The 14,934-nt window shown below is 36.7% G+C and overlaps 1 protein-coding gene and 1 long non-coding RNA gene across 2 annotated transcripts; one reads left to right on the top strand and one right to left on the bottom strand.

Annotated features, from left to right (window-relative positions):
- Positions 1-3,030: 3,030 nt before the first annotated feature.
- LOC145420447 (uncharacterized) lies at positions 3,031-3,940 on the bottom strand. Its single transcript, XR_013901759.1, has 2 exons — positions 3,737-3,940; positions 3,031-3,354 (listed from the first exon to the last, which is right to left on the bottom strand). It is a non-coding gene; the product is annotated as an uncharacterized LOC145420447 (long non-coding RNA).
- Positions 3,941-6,754: 2,814 nt separating this feature from the next.
- LOC113017917 (signal-regulatory protein beta-2-like) lies at positions 6,755-10,414 on the top strand. The gene is made up of 6 exons (XM_026161017.2): positions 6,755-6,797; positions 6,957-7,271; positions 7,361-7,720; positions 8,065-8,193; positions 8,283-8,326; positions 8,418-10,414. Exons 1-6 carry the CDS (start codon positions 6,755-6,757, stop codon positions 8,547-8,549), a joined length of 1,023 nt encoding a protein of 340 aa, XP_026016802.2. The 3' UTR covers positions 8,550-10,414.
- Positions 10,415-14,934: the final 4,520 nt, after the last annotated feature.

Raw genomic sequence — 14,934 nt, 5'->3', positions numbered from 1 at the left:
ACAAGAATGGACGTAGACTGAGGGGAAAGAGAAGGACGTAATCGGGAGGGGGAGGGGGGCGCAGAATAGCACGGGAAGGAGCGCAATCACACAAAAACCACACAGTCGCTAAAAGGTCCGCAAAATCCTCTTAGCCTTTACGTTGCTACCAGCCTGTTGCTCGAGCCGCCGTACCGCGACGCTCGTACCGGGGGGGCTGGCGCGTCAGACATGGCCGTTTTGATCCCATGGCTATCCAGCCGTAACGCTCCTCACCTGCGGCACCCAGAACCTGAAAGACAAGACAGGAAGAAGAAAAAAAACAGCATTCCCCCGCAGGGTGGGTGGATGTCAGAAATGTTAGCCCATTAATTCCCTGCAGTTCTTTTTCAATTGAACACTAATTTGTTCAGCACTTTCTTGTCTTTTATACAAAGTACCAGCACAATTAGACCTACTACACAAAAACTGCTGCTACAATTAAAATGGATAGCTATAAGTGCTGATAGATGATAGATAAAAATGACAGCTCTTATTTGCTACTTGTTTAAAAGAATCATAAATTAGTTGAAATGATTTTCAGTTGAATTGAGAAGAAGAGCAGGAACATCTGGCCCAGCAAGGTGACAAATGCTCTGTTGCCACCTGCTGGTAAGTTTTTCATTCTTTTAATGTTATTCCACAGTGATTCTTGAAGAAAACAATTACAAAATATATTGCCTAAATGAAAAATTATACTTTCATGTAAATCTCGCTGCTTTGTAAAAATATTAGATTATGAAAATAAAAAAATATGCATTTGTTAATCTGTCAGTTAAACCAGTAAATTATTAATAAATAAAGACCACCGCTGCTTCTGTTTCTTGTTTCTTGTTTTATTTCTATGCAGAATCTAAATGCATTTTTACACTTCATTAAAAAAAGTAATTATAAAGATGACCTAACACTCTGCAATTACATTGTGTTTGTCATTGTACAATTGTCCTGTATTCGTAAATGCCACCATACCATACCTAATCGTAAGATTCGTAAAGCCCACTTGTTTGGGCAGAAGGAACCAAACATATGTGATATACCACCAGGCCCCAGTCACTCTTCTCCATGTATCCTAAGACTGCTTTGGTCACTAATTTTTAATCCTATTATTACTGACATGTGTGGACAATACATGACTTCAGACTTTAAATCTTAAATCAGTTCCCTGAGGTAACCATCTTATCACTACGATACCATCTCATCCTTGTCAAATTAAATTTAACTGACTTTATTATTATTATTTACATTCTCTAGTGATACAAATATGTCACATTAAAAGTGAATTTAACAAATGGTAATGCCAGAAAGTGGATTCTGTCCATCTGGATGTAGTGTTTTTCATTCATCCAAATCAATGTTTTCAGTCTCACAGTCTGATACGTGTATACCATAGTTTTAAAAGATGTGGGACACTGTGTAAAATGTATATAAAAACAGTATGGGACATGTTTACCACTGAGTAGCATCCTCTCTTCTTTTAACAACAGTTCATAATTGTTTGGGATTTGAAGAGACCAGTTGCTGGACTTGGTGAAAGTTGCCCCATTATTGTCCAATAGCTGTTCAACAGTCCTGGGTCTTCTTTGTCATATGTTTCAGAGCCAGTTTTTAGTCAGCCTCCTGTCAGAGAGCACAGGGTTTTCCAAAATGTATGTGCAAAACCTACTATCCTCTCAGCTTGCAAAGCACCAGCCTTTGGTAATGAAATATGGAAATACCCATTAGAAATACAAAAAATATACATTCCAGTAGCTCGGCATCAATCTGGCTTTCAAAGACAATAGCCAACTGTCATTTCCATAAGGAGAGGTCATTGGAAAGAATGAACAGAGTGTTGATAGATGCTTGGCTCTTAGACTCCGATGGCCCCTTGTGTCTTTGCCCTCTGTGTCTCCCTCTGTGTGGCTGTGATTATCTTTTTTGGGAGTTCTTGAGACTTGCTTCTCTCATGTTTCATTCTGTTCCCTGTCATGTTATTCATATTTTCTCAGTCATGTTTCTGTGTGTCTGTCTGCGGCTCTGTGTGTGCGTTCCCATTACTCCCTGTTTTACTTTTTCTTTTTTTACATTACGTCATATCTCTCTCTGGGATGAGTGCCGGTTTGCCTCCTGAGATGAGTAGGCACCCTGAGAGCAGGCGGCGCAGGTTCAAATCACGCCTATGGCCATTGCCGCATGTCTTCCCCGCTCTCTCTCCCTCTGCTTTCTTGACTCTCTTCAGTGTACCCTTTCAAATAAAGCCATCTTCAGCGGACAGTTCAGCTTCTTCACCTCTTTTCAGCAGATAGTTCCTTCTTCAGTTTTTTTCAGCAACACTTCCACTACATTTCTGCTACATGGCATCCACACACCATTTTCGTAGGAAATAAAACTTTTTCTAGTACACATCTATAGTTTGTTTTCATTGCATGTGTGGATTGGATGGGTTGTTAATGAGATCTGGTGGGAATTCTATATCAGTAGTACCTTTAGAAATGTGATTACTTAGAAAATTAAAACTTATACACTCCCAGTCAAAAGTTTGGACACACCGGTACCACTTTACAATAAGGCTCCCCTTATAGATGCTAATAAATAGTTTATAGCTATATTATTAATTAATCTGTAAATGCTTTATAAACCATTATTAATGGTTTATTATGCATTAGTTAAGGGTGAGAAAGAGGAAAAAAACTGACCGGTTTCTTGCCAAATAGTGAGCCAAATGTGTTCACCTATATATTTCATCTAGAGTTGCTATATTAAACATTTCAGACTAAGTTACTATGCTGTAAGCACAATCAGCATTTGTAAACATATTTTTTATCATATAAAATTGTACTTCAGAAATGCATTATAAATATCCACAACTATCAATCGGAGCTTTGTTGTAAAGTGTAAAGCATAAAACCATTTATTAATGAATAATAAATATTTATAAATGCCAAATGGGAGCCTCATTGTAAAGTGTAAAGCATAACACCATTTATTAATGACTACTAAACATTTATAAATGATAAAAGTGAGTCTTAAATGTATAATGTCACCATTTATAACACTTAGACCTAAATTACAATCAGTGCTTGAAATAACATTTAACTACTGTCAAAAATGGCAATGTATTGTAAGAGTAACACATGTAACATTAAATGTGTTTTTTAAAACACCAAACAGTCACCCACTCCAAAAAAAGTTCATGCCAGACTGGTTCAAACTGGAAATATTTTTTGTATGTCCTTAAATAAGCGTCCCAGTGGTCCATCAGGGTGTCGCGCTCCAGTTTCTCCTTAAGAAAAGTCAATTTCTCTCGCTCCTTGTTAAGAAGGGCAGTTGCAGTAGGGGCAGGATTAGAAGAAGAATCTAAAGAACAAACAATTATTAAATTACAATACTAAAATAATTTATAATCTAAACTTGGGAAACTCAAATAAAATATTGATTAAAAACGGTTACAACTTGAATTTATAAAAAGCCACTTTGTAAAAATTATGTTATATACACATGTGGTGGTTCAGACATTTCTAAAACAAGGCAAATAATTCTTATGTGTACTGCCTTACCAGGGTGTTTAATATAAATGTAATGATGCACATAAACAAAACTAAAAATATACAACTAAGTGATATCAATCGTTTGGAATAACCGATAGTAATAGAGCTATTCACATGTTATGTGATGTTAGTTAGCCACTGTAGCTAGCAGCCAAATGGCTCGGTAGCTAGCTAGCTAGCATTATACTCACCTTCATGTCTAACTGCTGACGTCGTTGGCTTAGTGCAATCTAGATCATCCAGTCTCTGCTTTTTGTATCTCTTCGAACGTGTGCTAACTGTGTAAGTCGCAGACGCACACAAATTTTTATCTTCTGCTCCATCCATGGCGCAGCAACTTGAACGAGCGCCTTCAGTGTGTCTGTTCGTGCCCCTTTGGCTTGACCTTCCAGAGCGCTCCACTGCCTGTCACGCTCTGAGAGGAGGGGCTTTCCTTAATAAAGTTAACTGTGATTGGATGGTTGTATAAGCTCCTCTGCGTTTAAATTAAATTTGTTTTCCCTCCCTTTGGCGGCAGAACATATTTCTTTAGCATGAATCCAGCGGGTTAGATCTACATAACAAAGTCGGAGACACATTATAACAGGTGAGACAATCCTCTTTTTTGCGTGGGACTATTTTTGATTATAGGGCTTGTTTTATATAGCATGTGAAGTTCTTTAACTCTGAACCGATTTGCACTAGACTCCCATAGAGTATTTTACGGTGTTTCGAGGTGATAATAAAATAAATTACTCATTTTTTTCCACCAGAATGTCTCTGGGAATGAGATTGCGCGCCAGAATAGAAGGAAAACAAACTAAATATAAGGCACTAAGGCTCATTAAATGGCTGCAGAAGAAACACCTGCTAAAAAAGAAGCTTAGATGTCCAGTTTGTCACCATAAGATGAAAATGATTTCCGTGGTGAAGAAAGACCAATATATGTGGTATGTATAATGCATGATAATGTAGTGCATGTAGTAAATATAACAAAATATTTCGGTTATCAATGCAAGAGGGAGCATTAACCTCTTTTCATTATTATTTTCTTCATACTTAATTTTGTGATTATCTTTTCAATTAATGCTCTTGTTTAAGGGTCCATTTCTTTACTTAACTCATTGATATGTTCTCAGGTGCTGCAAAAGAGCAAGTCATAGGAAAGTTTCCAGAACAATTAGAACTGGCTCCCTCTTTGAGAAATCAAAAACATCTCTTTTCAGTTGGATGAAGTTCATTTACAGGTATATGTAGATGTAGACATTAATAGCAATGCACCTTTCATAATTGAACACTAATACGAGACTTGTGAAATAAAATTAGGGCCTCAGTAAGTAATAATTGCCTCAATTTCTATCACAGATTTTCACAAGGGCTCAGGCTCAGACAAATAGATATGATCGATGATGAAGTGGCTGGCAGCTCCAGAACACTAAGTAGCATGGCAAGACACATTCGACATGTTTGTATACGTGCAATTAAAAGACACAGAATAAACAATGGACACCGTCTTGGTGGTGACAGAGAATTTGTGGTTATAGATGAAAGTTGTCTCCGTCATCAGCGAAAGGTTGGTAAACTCTCAGACAGGTTTGTTAGAATCAATGCAGATCTGAATGTGTCCTCTAAACATGGAAACCTTTACCATAAGTAAAAAAAATTAGTAGAAGCAACCATCTTTTTGAATGTTTCTTTGTAGATATTTAATTTTATTCTTTTTAATTTTAATTCTGTTTAATTTTATTCTTTTTGTTTTCAGTATGCATGTGGACGCTTTGGAAATACATGGAAAAGGAAGAAATGGGTATTTGGAATGATGGGAATTAAAGACAAAAGGCGAGGGCTCGTGTTAAAACTTGCTGAAAAACGATCAAGGCGCCACCTTGTTCCTCTGATCAGACAGCATGTTAAGTTGGGTAGTGCCATTATCAGTGATGAGTGGAGAGCCTACAAGAATGTTTTGACAAACATAGGGTACAGACATTACACTGTAAATCACAGCAGGTGGTTTGTAGATCCTCAATCTGGCAGTCATACACAGCATATCGAAAGGGCTTGGATGACCATCAAAGGACATGTCCGTAGAACATGTCCATCAGGAACACCTGATGGTTCTTGAGTGGTCATCTTGGCTTGGTTCGCGACACCCTGATGGACCACTGGGACGCTTATTTAAGGACATACAAAAAATATTTCCAGTTTGAACCAGTCTGGCATGAACTTTTTTTGGAGTGGGTGACTGTTTGGTGTTTTAAAAAACACATTTAATGTTACATGTGTTACTCTTACAATACATTGCCATTTTTGACAGTAGTTAAATGTTATTTCAAGCACTGATTGTAATTTAGGTCTAAGTGTTATAAATGGTGACATTATACATTTAAGGCTCACTTTTGTCATTTATAAATGTTTATTAGTCATAAATAAATGGTGTTATGCTTTACACTTTACAATAAGGCTCCCATTTGGCATTTATAAATATTTATTATTCATTAATAAATGGTTTTATGCTTTACACTTTACAACAAAGCTCCGATTGATAGTTGTGGATATTTATAATGCATTTCTGAAGTACAATTTTATATGATAAAAAATATGTTTACAAATGCTGATTGTGCTTACAGCATAGTAACTTAGTCTGAAATGTTTAATATAGCAACTCTAGATGAAATATATAGGTGAACACATTTGGCTCACTATTTGGCAAGAAACCGGTCAGATTTTTTCCTCTTTCTCACCCTTAACTAATGCATAATAAACCATTAATAATGGTTTATAAAGCATTTACAGATTAATTAATAATATAGCTATAAACTATTTATTAGCATCTATAAGGGGAGCCTTATTGTAAAGTGGTACCCACATAAGTTCTGGTTTTGAAGAAAATAAATCATGCTGTGTGCTGTTCAACACTACTGAAGAACAAAATGTTATGGTCCCTCAACTTAACATTTCCCTGAACTGCAGAACTTGTGGTGTTTTAGGCAGTTTTTGCAGTACATATTAAACCATACATAGAGAGTCAAAAAAAGGAAGTGAACAAACATTGTGACAGGAGATGAAAAAAGATCATATGTTTTAGAAAAAGATCAAGATGAAATTGGTGTCACAGGAAGTTTATTTTAAGTGTTTTCTGTGTTAACCAATCATACGCATTTTATGGTCTAACCCAGTGTTCTCATTTCCCCTTCGTAACTTACTGAAAAACCCTAAGGTGCATTTTCAAGATGGTCATCTTATGGATTACATTGCTTTTTCTTCATCGAGGAAGTAAGGGGGGATTTGTTTCTGTTTGTTTGTTTTTTGTTTTATCTGACCATCTGACCAAACTGAACGTATTATTTATGTTGAATAGATTCATATATAGATAGACATAGAGATAATAAGAGAGATAATAACATAAAAACTGAACGTTTTCTTTTACCGCAGATTCTCTGGTTCCAGTGAAAACAGTCCATGTTGGTGAAACAGCAACATTAACATGTGTTTTACCAAATGAAGAGCTCGGCAGCAGAAAGGTTCAGTGGTACAAGCAGAGAGTCGGGGATACTCTTAAATTATTAGTGTCACTTTCTGGAAAACCTTCTTCAGAGTTTTTTCAGTCAAGATTTTCTGCACATAATAGTAAAGATTTTAGCAACCTGACCATTTGGAATGTAGCCCAAGAGGATGAGGGAATGTATCACTGTGGAATAGACACCTGGATTAAACTTGAATGGAGTGGGACATATTTGTTAGTAAAAGGTAATGAACTGACCAACTTTTACAAAATTATTAAATGCCTCTGAGAATGTGGTGAATAATTTACTTGTATTACATTTTGTATTACACAGGAAACACTGAAAGGACATCAAACTATATTGTTGTACAGCAGCCGACAGAATCAAATCCACTCCGTCCAGGAGACACAGCAACTCTTCAGTGTTCAGTTCTGACAAATTCTGAGAACAACACATGTTCAGGACATCATAATGTTTTCTGGTTCAGAGATGGATCTAATAAATCTCTTCCAAACATCATCTACACTCATGGAAACAGAACTGATCAATGTGAGAAAAGATCTGACCCTCAGGATGGATGTGTTTATCGCTTCTCTAAGAACGTCGGCTCCTCTGATGCTGGGACCTACTACTGTGCTGTGGCCACATGTGGGGAGATATTATTTGGAAATGGAACTACACTGGATGTTCAAGGTATCTGTGCCTGATTTTTAAATCAAGACATATAATATACATAAATCAGATAATATTTATCAGAATCAGAAAGGGTTTTATTGCCAAATGTTGAGCAGGTTTACAACATTAGGAAATTGCTGCGGTGCTTCAGTGCAAACATACTGTCATAAATTACGCTTAAATAGACATGAAAACAAAAATAAGAATAAGAATTAAAAGTGCTAAGTAGATAGATATATACATGTTACATATACATTTATATTTAAGTACCAGTAATTAATACACATTTTTATTTCACAACTACTGTAATCTTACTATTAGGCAACTCTAATTTTGTTTTCTCACTTTTACTATTGTTGCAGAAAGCAGTGCATCATCACAGACAGCCAGTACAGTTGTTTTTGTGCTTTGTGCTGTCATGGGTATAAATCTTATTGTTACTGCTGTCCTCATTTACTTAACCAAAAAAAACAACAACAGTGATCACAAAGGTAATTGAAGTTACTCACAGTTCACTATAAACAAAATAAAAGATTCTTAAATTGATATTAACTTGTTGTCTTTCTGTACTATGATCAAGCTCCTGTCCTGCAGAAAAACCTTAGTGATCAGAAAAGACAACAGGTAAAGTATTAAATGCTACGATTACTCTCACAAATATGAAAATTAAAAATAAATATTAAAGGTTAATAAGCATTTTTACATTTTTGAATAGATTAAGGACACACAGATGTTTTCTGCTGTTGTCTTTGCCGTGATGGAAGCTGATATTTGCAACAAAAAGGATGCAAAGGCAGCAGAGAAGCAGCAGATCTACACAGCCATCAAAGCTTTTGGGCTGGATTAGATCTACTTACCGTTGTTTGGTATGAAACAATCTACAGTAGAGGATTTTTTTCATCTTATAGATAATGCGCTTTTATGTGTTGAAATTATGCTCTAGTTCTTTACATATACACTTGCATACACATCCAAGCTGCAAGATTCCTACTGTAGTCTGGTCATGACTGTTTTATTTACAATCTTATGTGCTGTCTTTAATAAAGCCCACGTTATCAAAGTAATTATGTTAAAAATGGACATTACTGCACCGGGGGTGTGATTACATGGGTGCCCACATAATTCCCCTACTTTCTTTCCTGTCATGCTAACAACCCATTCCTTTTTAATTAACATTTCTGTAAATTACTGCAAGGTTGTTGTAAAGTATTAATGTAAATATTATTTTCAGGGTGATATTCATGTACCAGGAAAAGGTAGCCAGTAGCCTACACAATTTCCTTAGGGATTAATAAAGTATTCTGATTCAAATTTGATTCAAGGGTCACTTAATTCCAGAGCAGCACATTTCTTGGAACCTTTTCTGCTCGACCATCTCTGATTTGCATAAAAAATGTTCATCTTTCGGCACATAACAATTGCTGTGAAATTTCCGAAATCAAACAACTGTGTAAACATAGTTAAAAGAATCAAGAGCAACCTGATTAAATATGTTAAACATGTCAGAATTTGAATATGTAGAAAAAGTATTTTGAGATTGAAACACATTTAGTCTTCCACTGTTTCCACTGAAAAAAACATTAAAATACCTGCATAGAGACTGTAATAATAAACTATTAATGGAATGGTAAAGTTTTTATCATGGTGTTTGTGTGAAAGACCGTCTTTTTGTACTGTAATCAGTGTTTATGTTGAAATAAAAAATTACTGCAAGAAAATCTGTGTTCCACTGCATATCCTTGATCAATGAGACATAAGATTTTCCTTTCTCTTTGTATGCTAAAACTTGTTAACCAAACTTGACTATTCCCTTTTTAACGTCATCCAACACTGCTATCATTTTTAACAGCTTTTCTTTTTTTCTTTTTTTTTTTATTAAAAGGTTACAAAGCCCTGCTTGGCTTAACATATTGGTCCTTCATCCCGTCAGTGTTCTGGAAGATTTTATTGTTAAAAATTGTTGCTCATTGTCTTTTGGTGTCTTTTGGCCGGTTGTGCTTCAGATGGATGTTCAGTTAGTTACCTGTTGTTGTTAAAATTGGGGCGGCAGAGGGAAGGAGGGGGATGCAACACAGTCTCCCTGTAGTGATCACCCAGCAGGGCAAGGATTCGTAGCACTGCATAGTTTGTCTAATCTATTATAAATAATAACATAACTGTCTGCTCCTGTATTTTATTACATGTTGTAATAATTGTATATATAACATTCAAGAAGTTTTCACAGGTTATCACTTGTTCCACATGTGTCATGTTATAGCCTTATTTCAATGGATTAAATACATTTTTACCTCATATGCTATGACAAAATGAAGAAAGGCTGCTTGAAATTTTTACAAATTTATTAAAGCAATTAAACTAAAATATAACATTCAGTGTAGAAGTTAAAGGTTTTGTGGTGCTACATAGTCTGTCTAATATATTATATACAATAATAATAGACACTGGTGCAAAAGCACAATAACAATCAATACAAATATAAAGGTAACAGTAATGTCTGATAATATGTGGGGTGTAGATATACAGTGTTTTACATGAACAGGCAGACTTTTATACTTTGTGTAGACTTTACAGGTATATACCTATTTTTGTGGCACAGAATATGACATACAACAACTTAATGCATTAACAATATGACGCAATGAGTATATGAAAAAAATATATGTATCACACAGAGAGTCATATATCTTTCTGTCAGTCTCAGAGTTAGAGCTTGTGAGCTCTGCAAAAAATGTGTCATCCAGAGCATGTGTTATGCTCAGACATGTGGATTATTGATTAATGAAACATGCCAATATTAGAATAAAAGGATATTCTGACAATGACTATTATAACTTCAGTATAACAGGCCTTGATTGAACTTTGGTGCTTTGGTGCTCTAAAGCAAAGAAAAACCTTTGGTGTCTACATGAAATAAGACAATAATAAATAAGACAATAATAAATAAGATAATAATAATAATAACAATAATAATAATAATAATAATAATAATAATAATAATAATAATAATAGGGCAGCAAAGTCTTTCTGTGTGGAGTTTGCATGTTCTCCCCGGGTACTCCAGCTTCCTCCCACCGTCCAAAGACATGCAGTTTGTGGGGATAGGTTAACTGATTATTCTAAATTGCTCATAGGTGTGATTGTGAGTGTGAATGGTCGTCTGTCCCTGTGTGTTAGCCCTGCGACAGACTGGCGACCTGTCCAGGGTGTACCCTGCCTCTCCCACTATGACCCCCAGCGAACCTGAAAAGGGTAAGTGGAAGCGAATGGATGGATTGATGGATAATAATAATAATAATAATAATAATAATAATAATAATAATAATAAAGTAAAACTCTGAATACATTTACTGAATACGTTTCACTGATTAGTAATATTTTAAGTCAGTCATAAAATTTTGCAAAAACTTCCTGAAGTAATTGTTTCAGTAATATATCCAAAATTCACTTTATACCAGTAAAATAAGCCAACATCATCCCCAGGGATATTACATGTCCACTTTAGCAGAGCTGAACTGCAGTAAAGTGTTTCATTTCAGTTAAGATTGTAATTATACTGAAAATTGTAATTCAATATATGATGTCAGGATACTGTTTACTCCACTTGGCCTCTTGGTTTTTATCTCTCTTTTGTCCTCACTCGTTTTGTTTAACTGTTTCATAAATTAAATGCATCAAAAAAATTTAAAACCAAATATGTATATTTGGGTCCTCGGAATCAGAGATCCCCTCTTTTTGTTACAGTGTGGTATTCAAACTTTTAAAACTGATCTGAATATTTTCTAAATTGATTTTGGTCAGACAAAGACAAACGTAAATGGCCTGCATTTGTATAGCGCTTTACTTAGTCCCTAAGGACCCCAAAGCGCTTTACACTACATTCAGTCACTCACACATTCACACACAATGTGAATGTGTGCAGCATTGTAGCCACAGCTGCCCTGGGGCGCACTGACAGAGGCGAGGCTACCGGACACTGGTTCCAACGGGCCCTCTGACCACCACCAGTAGGCAACGGGTGAAGTGTCTTGCCCAAGGACACAATGGCCGAGACTGTCGGAACCGGGGCTCAAACCGGCAACCTTCCGATTACAAGACGAACTCCCAACTCTTGAGCCACGATCGCCCCGTGACGTATTCTGAGACACTTCTCTGTTTTCACAGATCATCTTCTTTTGTTGTGAGAGGGCTCATCTAGACTAACAGCAAATTCAGTACTCTTAACAAACTTACAGTTGAGCAAGAAGTGTTAGCAATCCTGTGATATGAGATTTAAAAGGCTGAAATTAGTCTGACACCCTCAAAACATGAATGACAAACAATTGACAGTTTTGGCTTGTTTTCATCTGACGTGACATTGTAGTTCGGTACATGCATTAGAAGAAGCTTTAGCTTATTGTGCAATTTCCTGACAGGTGAGAAATGATGAAAGGAAATGGTATAAGATCCTGCCACACAAGTGGCGTCCTCTTTTACGCTCATCAACTGTAACATTAAAACCACTAACGCTGAAACCAGGCCCTGGCATTTGTGTAAATATTACAGCGATACATATCAGCCAACTAAACGCTTTTGTAGCCCAAGCAAACCTCTCGTGGCAAAGTCAGTCACCAATTTCATCACCCTCACCTAGAAGAACAACAGCCCTCTCATGCCACAAAACTTCTCCTGAACAACTCAAGGAATGCAACATTTTGCCCAACCTTCAGACTCAAGCATTCACAGGATGCACTATAACAAGCCACAAATAAACTATTCAATAACCCAGTGGCTGAGGAGAGGGACATCTGGTAGCCTCAATTCAATTAAATTAAATTCAATTCAGATTTGTTAATATAATGTCACAACACAACCACAGTTGCCTCAGTGCTCTTTATATTTTAAGGTAAAGACCCTACAATAATACAAAGAAAACAGAGCGCACCATACGTCACATGACCCCCTATGAGCAAGTGCTTTGGTGACAGTGGGAAGGAAAAACTTCCTTTTAACAGCAGGAAACCTCCAGCAGAACCAGATATAAAGACAAGACAAACCGATGATGTGGATGAGAGTCAGAGATTAATAATAAAAAAAAATATCTATAACAAATTATAATTAATTATTATAAATTATAATTTTAAAAAATAAATAGTGAATGAAAAGGGTGACTAAAAAATCCTCAAGCAGCCTAGACGCACTGCAGCTTAACTAAGGGAGAGTTCAGGGTCACCTGATTCATCCCTAACGCTATCCTTAATTTATTTCTTATCTCGTTTGAAGCCTAATCTTGAAAGTACAGATAGTGTCTGTCACCCGAATCAAAACTGGCAGCTGGTTTGAAGAAGGGTTTGAAAACTGAAGGCTCTGCTTCCCATTCTACGTTTAAATACTGTGATAGGGGTGATATGGTACTATAAGGTCATTGAGGCAAGAAGGGGCCTGATTATTCATGACCTTGTATGTGAGGAGCAGGATTTTAAATTTTAAAATTCTGGATTTAACAAACAGCCAATAAAGAGAAGCCAATATAGGAGAAATGTGCTCTCGCTTTCTAATAATAATAATAATGGATTGGATTTATATAGCGCTTTTCAAGGCACCCAAAGCGCTTTACAATGCCACTATTCATTCACTCTCACATTCACACACTGGTGGAGGCAGCTACAGTTGTAGCCACAGCTGCCCTGGGGCAGACTGACAGAAGCGAGGCTGCCATATCGCGCCATCGGCCCCTCTGGCCAACACCAGTAGGCAAGTAGGGTAAAGTGTCTTGCCCAAGGACACAACGACCAGGACAGAGAGCCTAGGGATCGAACCGGCGACCTTCCGGTTACAGATGCGATTCCCAACCCCCTGAGCCACGGTCGCCCTTTGTAATCCCTCTTTGTAATCTTGCTGCATCATTTTGAATCAATTGAGTTTTTAGGGAGTTTTTAGGAAATCCTGATAATAAGGCATTACAGTAGCCCAATAATAAATGCATGAACTGTTTTTCCAGCTGTACTTACACTGCTTCTCCTGTGATCTAAACCTTTATAAGTGGCAGAAAAGGAAAGGATGAATGGATACACTGAGGCAACCAGATAATTCTGATATATAACAGCCTTATTTACAAGCTAAACCAGTAAGTACTTTTTAGAAAGAGGCAGTAACACGTTTTCTGCAGAAACAGAGAAACTTTGACATGACTGCTGCATGTACAGGAACTGTTTACATATGAAAACAAAAATGTTGCACTTAGGAGCACATCAAAAAGCTAACAATGGCCAGTGCACACACAACTGTGCAAAGATAGTTTAACCGAATTGACTTATCCTTTTTCATTTCAAAGTGCAGCGGTATTTGTACGTTAGTGCCTGTGAAAGAACAAGCAAAGCCACATGTGGCAGCTGAACTGTGAGATACAGGCCGCGGCTAGCTACTTCTCTGCAAACCTGTTTACTCCGAACACACAAGTATTTTGTTATCTACAGGATGTGTATGTAGCCTGTTCACAGTGTTACGACTTTGTCTTTCATGTCGACTTGCTGATTGGGTGCAGGCACTACCCACAGCTAGGTTGCGGTTACAAAAAGATCAAATACAATAGTTTAGCGCAAAAGAAGTGGACAGTCCTCTCTCACATATGCCTTAACAAATGTGTGTCACAGCACACATGCAACATGCCACACATAGCACACAAGGACACTTTGTATGCAACTGTCTGCACCAGTAGCTTTCAGAATATGATATTAAATGGCACCCTAGCCTTCCTCTCTCATAGGTTCTCAAACCCATTAATTAGGGCAGGCACAATTCAGTTCTGAGTACAAAACAGGAAGCGATGCTTTATATAAATTTAGAGTTTTTGGAAATCCTGATAAGGTTTGCAAACAATAACCCCCATGCACAGACACTAAAAATCAAAGGAGAAAAAAATCCTGTGTGGATTCAAACCAGGCAGCCTCATCACTGCTGAATTTTCCATGCATCATTTGTTTCGCACAGCTTGTGAAACAAAAAGCAAGGAATCAGCCACAAATGACTTTTGTATTAGTTACTTGTTTATGATTTTACCTCATTAACATTAGTCCTGCTTCTACCACAAAAGCTGGTTCTACAATTAAAATGTAATAAAAGTAATGATGAATACTCTTATTTGTCAAATCAAATCAAATCACTTTTATTGTCACATCACATGTGCAGGTACATTGGTACAGCACACGTGAGTGAAATTCTTGTGTGCGAGCTTCACAAGCAACAGAGTTGTGCAA

The sequence above is a fragment of the Astatotilapia calliptera genome, chromosome 2 (assembly GCF_964374335.1).
Source record: "Astatotilapia calliptera chromosome 2, fAstCal68.1, whole genome shotgun sequence".
NCBI lineage: Eukaryota > Metazoa > Chordata > Actinopteri > Cichliformes > Cichlidae > Astatotilapia > Astatotilapia calliptera.
This window is presented reverse-complemented; position numbering and strand designations above follow the sequence as displayed.